The sequence below is a fragment of the Littorina saxatilis genome, linkage group LG16, assembly GCF_037325665.1.
Source record: "Littorina saxatilis isolate snail1 linkage group LG16, US_GU_Lsax_2.0, whole genome shotgun sequence".
Lineage (NCBI taxonomy): Eukaryota > Metazoa > Mollusca > Gastropoda > Littorinimorpha > Littorinidae > Littorina > Littorina saxatilis.
In genome coordinates, this window is record NC_090260.1 from 48,951,773 (window position 1) to 48,962,195 (window position 10,423).

The 10,423-nt window shown below is 44.5% G+C and overlaps 1 protein-coding gene across 1 annotated transcript in view; it reads left to right on the top strand.

Annotated features, from left to right (window-relative positions):
* Positions 1-10,423, top strand: part of LOC138950044 (unconventional myosin-Va-like) — a 63,434-nt gene that overhangs the window by 52,270 nt on the left and 741 nt on the right. Inside the window, exons 14-22 of the mRNA XM_070321828.1 lie at positions 593-733; positions 1,186-1,398; positions 2,228-2,377; positions 3,502-3,599; positions 5,451-5,537; positions 5,944-6,055; positions 7,530-7,741; positions 8,304-8,418; positions 9,258-9,449. Coding sequence (XP_070177929.1) covers positions 593-733; positions 1,186-1,398; positions 2,228-2,377; positions 3,502-3,599; positions 5,451-5,537; positions 5,944-6,055; positions 7,530-7,741; positions 8,304-8,418; positions 9,258-9,449 — 1,320 coding nt within the window. The remainder of the gene's footprint in view (positions 1-592; positions 734-1,185; positions 1,399-2,227; positions 2,378-3,501; positions 3,600-5,450; positions 5,538-5,943; positions 6,056-7,529; positions 7,742-8,303; positions 8,419-9,257; positions 9,450-10,423) is intronic.

The following is a 10,423-nucleotide window of genomic DNA, read 5'->3' on the forward strand; positions in this document are numbered from 1 at the left end:
ACGTGCGCCACACACAAGACAGAAGTCGCAGCACAGGCTTCATGTCTCACCCAGTCACATTATTCTGACACCGGACCAACCAGTCCTAGCACTAACCCCATAATGCCAGACGCCAGGCGGAGCAGCCACTAGATTGCCAATTTTAAAGTCTTAGGTATGACCCGGCCGGGGTTCAAACCCACGACCTCCCGATCACAGGGCGGACGCCTTACCACTAGGCCAACCGTGCCGGTTCTTGAGGACTGCTTGCAGCGAGGAAGGCTGAGATTTGGTCAGACCAGGGAGAAAATAGGACAGCTGCACAGTTGGCAAGCTGGCAGTCCTATTGGCTGTTCACCTATGACTACAGACGACTCTTTTAGTGTAAACCCTTCATATTTAATTCGTGCATGGCTAGCACAAAATCTGTTCATATATACACCCTCTCTCGCTTGCCAAGCAAGCTAAATTCTGTTGGGTTTTTTTTTTTACATTTTATTTTTTTTTACAAAATCTGTTCATATACTCGCCAAGCTTTCTTGCATGTCGGAAGTGTTTTTGTTTTTGTTTTCTTGGTTTTTTTTTAATTGTTGCATTTGTGTTTGTTGTTTAGCATGTGTTCAAACTGGAGCAAGAGGAGTACGTGCGCGAGGCCATCGAGTGGTCCTTCATCGATTTCTACGACAACCAGCCCTGCATCGACCTCATCGAGAGCAAGCTCGGCATCCTCGACCTTCTTGACGAGGAGTGCAAGGTAACTCTTGTTGTTTTTTGTAGACAGAAAAGACTCAGGCTCTTGAGAAAGGGATTATGTTCCATCTGCAAAAGCCTAAACAAATTTCAAATTGCCGAAAACTTTACCGTTCTTCTTCTTCTTTGTTCATGAGCTGAAACTCCCACGTTCACTCGATGTTTTTGCCCGAGTGGGTTTTTACATGTATGACTGTAAACTTAACCATCATTTGGCAGCTCTGCCAAACTTATTCACGGTGTGAGCAAGGGAACCGACCAAGTGTTGCTGTCTGGCACCTGCCTCAAGAGTCCGAGAAAAATGTCCCTCGTTCTTTTTGCTGCGATGCAGAATCCCTCCGTACGGGGGTGCTCTCACACACACTGTGGGGGTGCTCTCACACACCGTTACGTAGGCTGTTGTAAAGCAAATAAAATGAAATGAAATGTCTCAATGTAACATTGTTGATTTTTCAGATGCCAAAAGGGTCGGACAAGAACTGGTGCCAGAAGCTGTACGACAAGCACCTGAAGAAGCCGGTGGTGCACTTCGACAAGCCCAAGATGTCCAACTTGGCCTTCATCATCCACCACTTTGCCGACAAGGTGGAGTACTACGCCGAGGGCTTCCTGGAGAAGAACAGAGACACCGTCCTGGAGGAGCAGCTCAACATTCTCAGAGCTAGCGAGGTCAGTGTGTGTGTGTGTGAGTGTGAGTGTGTGTGTCTGTCTGTCTGTCTGTCTGTCTGTCTGTCTGTCTGTCTGTGTCTGTCTGTCTGTCTGTCTGTCTGTCTGTCTGTCTGTCTGGGTGGGTGGGTCAAGGGTGTGTGTCTGTGTATGTGTGCGGGTGGGTGGCTGGATGTGGGTGTGGTTGGTTGGGTGGGTGTGTCTGTGCCTGTAACTGTGTGTGTGTGTTTTTTGTTTTGTTTTTTACAGTGTGGGTTTTACTTCTTGTCTGTGAGTTGTGCAGTTTCTCAGGCAATGCAAATCTCCGGTGATTTTGCAGATTTCCTCGAAAGCAACAAACTTTTTAAAATAACTTAAAATAGTGTTTTTCATGACATGCGCAATTTATCTTTCAGCAGAGGGGGTTAAAATTCATATTAACAAGGCCAAACCCCCGGCGTCTTTTCCTTTCATGAAACTCATTCCTTCCGTTTGAAGACCAAGCTTTTTCAAATTCTCTGTTCATCAATCAATCAATCAATCAATCAATCAATCATGTTCATAACATCTGTACCTCCATTTTGAGACTCCCTCCCGTCTATTTTCTGACCTATTTTCTGACCTATTTTCTGACATTTTTGGAGGTCTTAAAAACGGGTTCCACTGAATAGCAAAGATTCCCCTTTAAAAGGTGAGAAGGTGAGAAGGTAACAAGAGACGTGGCGCACTTTATTTCTTCAAGGTTATTGTGTTGGAATGCTGTTTTGTGAATCATAGGTAATACAAAGTCTGGAGAGCACAGAATAATTCTGTGGTTCACGCCTTAACATTATTGTTACAATCATGGTTTCAGTTTGAGCTGGTGGGCGAGCTGTTTGCGGAGGGCACAGGTGGGGCACCGGCACCAGGTCAAGGTCGCAAGAGATCAACATCGGCGACGCAGCCGATGAAAGCTCAGCCCAAAGCTGGCAGCAAGCAGCACAAGAAGACGGTGGGATCACAGGTATGTACGCTCAGGTGTAAATACTTTTTCATTACAAATTAGGCCAAGAAAAATGTCAATGTTTCCGATTTCCCAAATGACCCTATTTTGTCCTAACAGCCCCAGCACGTTTTGGGGGTTACCATAAAACAAACATTATCTAAAAGGACGAAACTTGATTTTGCAGACTTTACAAGGTAAAGTTACTCTTCTCCAACATTTAGGGGACACAACGCGCACAAGATTTCTGGCCATTAAGAATCGACATGCGCTTGTGTAAATAACAAACTTCAATCCAAAACAAAACCAAAATTTGTTCAGCCTTGTCACCAGAAACTAACTTTTTTTTTAATAATTTTGCAGTACAGGCCGTAGAACTCTTCTTAGATCTGTGATTTTTAGAGGAAAGTGACTTCGGTCTTCTGCCCAAGAGAAATACATTTCTTGAAGACATTCATTAACCCTATCAGCCCTGACTGCAGTGCAGGCTCAGCAGCCTCTCCTGCCTGGATAGGTTTGGCTCTGTAGTGCAACTCTGATGGGTATTTCACTAGAATGCTTCTAACTCTGTCATTGAATCGAAGCCTGCTCTCGGATCTTGTGCATTCAAATCTCCACTTGTTTCACTCGATTGAGACGAAGAAACGTCGCATTCGGGATCAAAATCACTGTCATCGTTGAGGAAAACTTCATCAAGAACCTCCCTCAACGAGTTCAAGCCTGGGTTGCTCATACTTTGCAGGAAAAATGCTCAAAAAACACTCCATCGGTCGATTTTGTTGGCCGGCAAGTGCCAAACAAAGAAGAAGGAAGTGGGAACAGATTTACCTCCCTTGTTCCGTGACCTGTCTTTTATTTTTAGATCAGAAACAAGGTCAGAGATGATGTGTGTCACCGCCCGACAATTTGTTGACAATTTGTGGAGAAAGCTGCAAAGAGGTGCCCGACAAACTGTCGGGCACAGGCCGCAATGAGTTAAGGGGCAATCTTTTTGAGTCAATTTCCACATCCATTTCAGTGTTTCGTTGCTGCTCGGAGAGGAGACCATCAAACTGTTGTTTTGTTTCTACCCTAGTTCAAAGGGTGTCTGTGTTTTGTGTGATGGATATGACTGTATTGAAGAGTTTGCGTCTCTGTTATTGCAGTTCCGAGACTCGTTACAAATGCTGATGGAGACGCTGAACGCCACGACGCCGCACTACATCCGATGCATCAAACCAAACGACATCAAGGAAGCCTTCAAGTGAGTAATTGTTTTCACTTTCATTGGATTCTCTGTTTCTCAGTGTGCAGTTCTGAGACCCGGAGTTATAGGGTTTGTGTAACAGTAAGCACTCCTTCCTTTAGCTCTCCCACCACCATCCACCCTACCATTGTCTCACAACTGATTGTGTCTGTCTTCAACTTTCTGGAAAAGACGGTGTCTGTCTTCACTCATTTTCTGCCTTGTATTTCTCTTCCGGTCTGTTTCCTGGTGTGTGTTTGTCTCTGTGAGTCTATCTTTGTCTTTGTGTCTGTCTCTCTCTCCATCTCTGTCTCTCTCTTTCCACCCCTCTCTCGTTCTCGTCTCCCACTTTCTCTCTACCCGTTTCCTTCTCTCTCCCTGTCTGTCTGTCTGTCTGTCTGTCTGTCTGTCTGTCTGTCTCTTTAAATCTCTCTCTTTCTCTTCATGTTTGTGTCTCTGTCTCCCTTTTTATCAATCAATCAATGAGGCTTATATCGCGCATATTCCGTGGGTACAGTTCTAGGCGCTCTGCAGTGATGCCGTGTGAGATGAAATTTTATACGGCCAGTAATTGCAGCCATTTCGGCGCATATTTACCTTTCACGGCCTATTATTCCAAGTCACACGGGTAGAGGTAGACAATTATTAACTGTGCCTAAGCAATTTTGCCAGGAAAGACCCTTTTGTCAATCGTGGGATCTTTAACGTGCACACCCAATGTAGTGTACACGGGGGGGAGTTCGGACACCGAAGAGAGTCTGCACACAAATTTGACTCTGAAATAAATTTCCGCCGAACCTGGGATCGAACTCGCGCTGACAGCGGCCAACTGAATACAAATCCAGCGCGCTACCAACTGAGCTATATCCCCGCCCCGTCTTGTCTTGGACTCTTTTTCTGTCTCTCTCTGTCTCTCTGTGTCTGTCTCTTTGTGAGTTTGTCTCTCTCTCTTCGTCTGTCTGGCTCTATTTGTCCCTTCCTCCAGGCCTTTCTGTCTATTGCTCTCTCTTAATGATTGGTGTAAAATGAATGATTGGTGTAAATAAAATCCAGTTTCTGATCCTTTGATCTCTGTTCTCTTACAGATGGAAGTGCTATTTGTAAACATTACATTTAACATGCAATAAACAAAGGGACATAAGCCCTTTAAATGGACACACTAGCAGTAAGGGAGAGAACCTTATTTTCACTCACTATTGTTGTCTATATTGATTATTAGAGCGCTTACGTCCCTTTGTTTCTGACATCTTGGAAACAAGAATACACGCATGCAGGAATAAGTTTTTAACCCTTACACTGGTGCAATTCTGTAACACACGTTACATAGCCACTGGTGCAATTCTGTAACACACGTTACATAGCCACTGGTGCAATTCTGTAATGCATGTTACATAGCCACTGGTGCAATTCTGTAACACATGTTACATAGCCACTGGTGCAATTCTGTAACACACGTTACATAGCCACTGGTGCAATTCTGTAACACACGTTACATAGCCACTGGTGCAATTCTGTAACACACGTTACATAGCCACTGGTGCAATTCTGTAACACATGTTACATAGCCACTGGTCAATTAACAGAGAGAAAAATAAAGAAAAACGGTCATATAGGTTTTCGCATCCATGGGAGGTAATCGGAACCGACCAAACAGACTGAGCCAGTAGCGCGACATATGTCGTGACAACCAGGTGACAGTATACGTAAAGTAGCGCGACAACCAGCCCAAGGGTTAAAAATGGGTAGCACTGTTCTGGGTGGCAGCTCGTTTCACAAAGTGAGAAAGCAGCCTGAATGTACATGAGGGTGACCTCACAGGACTCGATACAATCTTATCCTTGTGGTGACATTGAACATTGTTGATTTCAGTTTTGATCCCAAGAGAGCGGTGGAGCAATTGAGAGCCTGCGGTGTGCTGGAGACAATCCGCATCAGTGCCGCTGGCTATCCGTCCAGGTATGTCTGTCTGTCTCTCTCTCTGTCTCTGTGTCTGTCTGTGTGTCTCTCTGTCTGTCTGTCTCTCTGTCTGTGTGTTGGTTGCATGCTGGTTAAAATACAAATTTTCAAATGACCAAATTTGGACTCGCTGAAGTATAAAGCACTAGATGTATTGCGTTGTATTGTACTGTGTTGTGTTGTCTTGTATTGTACTGTACTGCTATGTGTTGTACTGCATTGTGTTGTATTTTTCTATGTTTTATTGCGTTGTTTTGTATTGTATTGAATTAATTTGTTTGTATTATATTGTGTTGTATTGCGTTGTATTGTATTGTTATGTATTATGTTGTATTGTATTGTATTGTATTGTTATGCATTGCATTGTAAAGCATTTGTATTGTATTGCGTTGTGTATTGTGTGCAGGTGGACGTACGCCGAGTTCTTCCAGCGCTACCGGGTGCTGGCGGTCTCCAAGCTGATCACCAAAACCAACTGGCGCAAGACGTGTGAAGCCATCCTTCCCACACTCATTGCTGTGAGTTCTCCATGTTGGATCCCCTGTCTGTTGGTCTCGTGTGTCTTATGGCTAGTCTTAATATACGCAGTAAGCCGGAGCACAGCTGCTGCGCTGCGTGCAGCGTTTGCTTCTTAATATGCTTGCCCTGCGCTGCATGCAGCCTTAAGTCCTATCACTGAAAGGTACGGTGCAGCAACTTGTTTCACTTAATCCCAGATCGAATTTCTCCTTGGTGCGCTACATTTCACAAAATCCTACATTAATTTGCAAACGAAAATAATACAAACATGGTGCCAGAGACAGGATCTAGACTAAAACCCAGTTTCAAAGAAAATTAATATTATCCAACATGTGATGTCATCAGATTAGAACGTGTCGTGTCAATGTGTCATTGCCAGCCAACCAATCAGCGTCTACTGAGGGGGACACACCTTTCTACTGCTCAAAGCAAAACCTGCGCAGTAAAATTCACTGCATGCAGCTGCGCGCAGTAGTTTTTGACCCTGGGCACAGCATGCAGCAGCTGCACGCAGCATATATTAAAAACAGGCTAAACACCAATCAGCCCTTCTGCTGGAGTTGTGAGCCTTGGTTCATTTTGCAAGGTGGTGTCAGTGATATTGGCCGCATGAAACTGTACATGCCTGCTTTCTGTACGCACTGGAAGCCGAAGAAACGTTCTAGAAATTCATGGAGGGGGGGGGGGGGGGGGGGGGGGGGGGGGGGGGGGGGGGGGGGGGGCTGAACCTGAATAGACCGTTATCATGCGTACTGTCGGTAGTGTTTTCAGAAAAGGATCTGTATGAACACAAATGTACAGAGTGAATCTAACCGATATAGCCATGATGTTTTTGTAAAGCAGTTGGAAAACTGAAACAGGTAGAAATCGAAAATTCAGATCAGTTAAAAATCTGAAACAGATTGCTAAAATTAAGCTTAATTTAGTTCAGCTAGAATTTCAAAACAGTTGGAAGACTGCTAAAATGTAGGTCTAGATGTTGATCTCAATACGGTGAGAGTCCCCTTTTCATTGACAAGCTCAACACACACACCTTTTCAGGCCTGTTTACCCTAACTATTTTGGGATAATTTATGACTATTTTTTAGGATTTTTGGGGAAAAATACTCCATTTGAGTTCAGACTACGATTTTCGAATGTGCTTCAACCTGAGGTTTGTGTTACTAATGTTGTTGTTTGTAACCACTGGGTTACTATTTTGGTCATTGGATTACTATTTTTGACTTGACTTGTTAAGTTTTGGGGGTGAACATGCAGGTCTGCGCCTTTCTCTTTCCGCGGTAGGAAGAAGACTTCTTGTTCTTCGGTCATGGGCTGAAACTCCCACGTTCACTCATGTGTTTGCACGAGTGGGTTTTTTACGTGTATGACCGTTTTTGCCCCGCCATTCGGGCAGCATACGCCGAGTTTGGGGGAAGTATGCTGGGTATTTGCATGTTTGTATAACCCACCGAACTCTGACATGGATTACAGGAGGAAGACAAGTACCGGTTCGGCAAGACCAAGATCTTCTTCCGAGCGGGGCAGGTGGCGTACCTGGAGAAGCTGCGTGCAGACAAGCTGCGGGCCTGTGGCGTCATGATCCAGAAGCAAATCCGCGGATGGCTGCAGCGCAAACGCTACCGCCGCATTCGTCGCTCGGCGCTCCTGCTGCAGACCTATGGCCGTGGCCTGCTGGCCAGGAAGTGAGTGCACAGTGGCGACTTTTGACTGGTCAATATTTGTAAAACAGCAACGAGTGTAAATCTGATATGACACAGCAAGCCGTGTAGTATTCTGTTTATCCTACATACTGTACTTGCGTGTCTTTTGCTCCAAACGTCCCGCAGTCAAAGCGCCCAAATTGAAGACACGTTTTATGGAATCTCGATCTCTTCCAAAGCCTCGTGAAATCTTTGACGTCAAAGCAGAACGACCTCAGTCTAGAAAGTATAGCGTGACGTGTATGTTCTCAAAAATGTTCAAGAGGAAACGGCAAGCGCAAAAGTGTTCCGACATTTGTTTCACCTGTGGCCAGTATTGCAAATATATTCTAAAAAAACTCTTGTCAGGATTTGTGAGTGGTTTGGATGAGTTACAACTCCTTTTACCTCGCTACTGGCCAGCTTTAACCCGTCATCGTGATGATCAACTATGTCTCATGTGTGTTTTATATGCAGCTTTCGCTTAATATGATACCTTTTCTATAGAAACAGGTCAGTTTTGAGTGATTGGTGTAATTGTTATTTTGTTAACTTTGTGTTTCAGACAAGCTCTGTTCTTGCGCCGCACCAACTGTGCCACCAGGATCCAGACAATGTGGAGATGCTACAAGGAGCGCAAAGAGTTCCACTCCATCTTCAAGGCCGTCAAAGTGCTACAGGTACCTGTGTGCGTGTGTGTGTGTGTGTGTGTGTGTGTGTGTGTGTCTGTGTGTGTGTGTGTGTTGGTGTGTGTGTTGGTGTGTGTGTGTTGGTGTGTGTGTGTGTGTGTGTGTGTGTGTGTGTGTGTGGAGATGCTACAAGAAACACAAAGAGCTCCACTCCATCTTTACGACCATCAAAGTGCTACAGGTATCTTGTTGGACTGTCTGTCTATCTGTGTGTGTCTGTCTGTGTGTGTGCCAATCTGTTTATCTGCCCGCTGTCATTAAGAAAGTTAAAAAATGTCAGCAAAGATTCGTTCATGGGCCTAGGGGCCAGAGTAATGCTTCAAGGAACGTTAGCATGTTTTGCGCTCCAAGCTTATTTACAGGTTTACACCAGGACATTGCATGGCACAATTACAAGTCATTGATGCAAGGGAGCTAATTTTCTGAAACCTGAAACAGATGGACTGATGATTATCTCATAGCTACTTGTATGTCTAGCCACTGCAAAGACCATTAGGTCGACATACTTGTAAATGTTTTGTTTTGTCTGAAATTAAAGTTCCATTAAATAACCTTTCTAGTTTGTTTGTTTTTACGCACATTTTCTGGTTCGCACTTTTTTTGGTTTAAAAAAAACCTCAAAATTTGATATCCTCTATGACTTCAGGCATTGCTTTTAGTTTCAAGGCTTTCAGCAATATCTGTTCAGGTTTAGGGCCTCAAAGATGTTCAATTTTAGGTTTGGAAATAATGTAGCTCTAGAACCCCGGTGAATGTGATAAGCAGCCTTAGAAATGCAAATTGTTTTTACACCAGTCTCCTCAAGAACACATTTTCTTCTCGTCATCCAGGCTCACATCCGAGCGCGCTTTGCTCGCAAGCAGTACCGCGCCCTGCTGGAGGAACACAGGGCGGTGGTGATCCAGAAGAACGTGCGAGCGTATCTCATGCGTCGTCGCTTCAGGCGAGTGATGCGTGGCATCGTTCTGGTCCAGAGCCACTACCGACGTCGCAAGGCGCGACTGGAGCTCAAACTCCTCAAGGTCAGACTTCCGTTTTGCTTTGTAATAATAATATTGATAATAATGAACATTTATGAATCCCCTCTTCGTCTGAGCTTATGGCGATGTACAGCAGCAAAAAACATCAGCACACGCACACACACGATTGAAATCCAATGAATACAGTTAGCTATAGCTATAGCTTCTATCCCCCCATCACCATCTGTCAGAGAAGTTAGTGAGAGGTAAAGATTGTACTGTTTGTTTAGCAGAACAGAGCGTAACAAATAGAGTGGATTTGGTAAGATTATTTCCTGGAGTCAAGTTAGTGCACTCTCCCAAGCGTTTGAACAGCCAAAACCTTGATGAAGGGGTGCCCCAGCCTGCAAGGCGGTATGTAGTGCTGGAAGGGTGAACAGGGAGAAAGTCTTAAAATGGGGTTACAATTACAGAAGTTATGAACAGAAAATATGAAAGTTCTGAGTCTTAACCCGGGGGGGGGGGGGGGGGGGGGGGGGGGGTGTCATAAAAGAGAGGTTCCGCTGTATTCAAAAGTTACAACAGAATACAGAATCGTTAATTGCCCAAGGTTGGAAATTTGTGATGACATTGCGGTTAAGAAACATTTCAATCCAGCCATATACACCAACACACGCATCATTTATACAAACTGATCAACAACATTAATTTAAAAACAACACTGGACAGCATAAGTTTAAAAATACATTCACTAAAACTAGCAGTTCACGCACGCACGCACGCACGCACGCACGCACGCACGCACGCACACACACACACACACACACACACACACACACACACACACACACACACACACACACACACACACTCACACACACACACACACACACGTCACTGCCTCATGCATTTTTATAACGTGACAGAAATCGCAGTCGCTGGTAATAATAAAAAATGAACAAATTAAAACATGAAATGCTATAAACATAGATCTGATGGTCAGCGAATTGTTGTGAAAGTTATCAGAATGCTAAAGG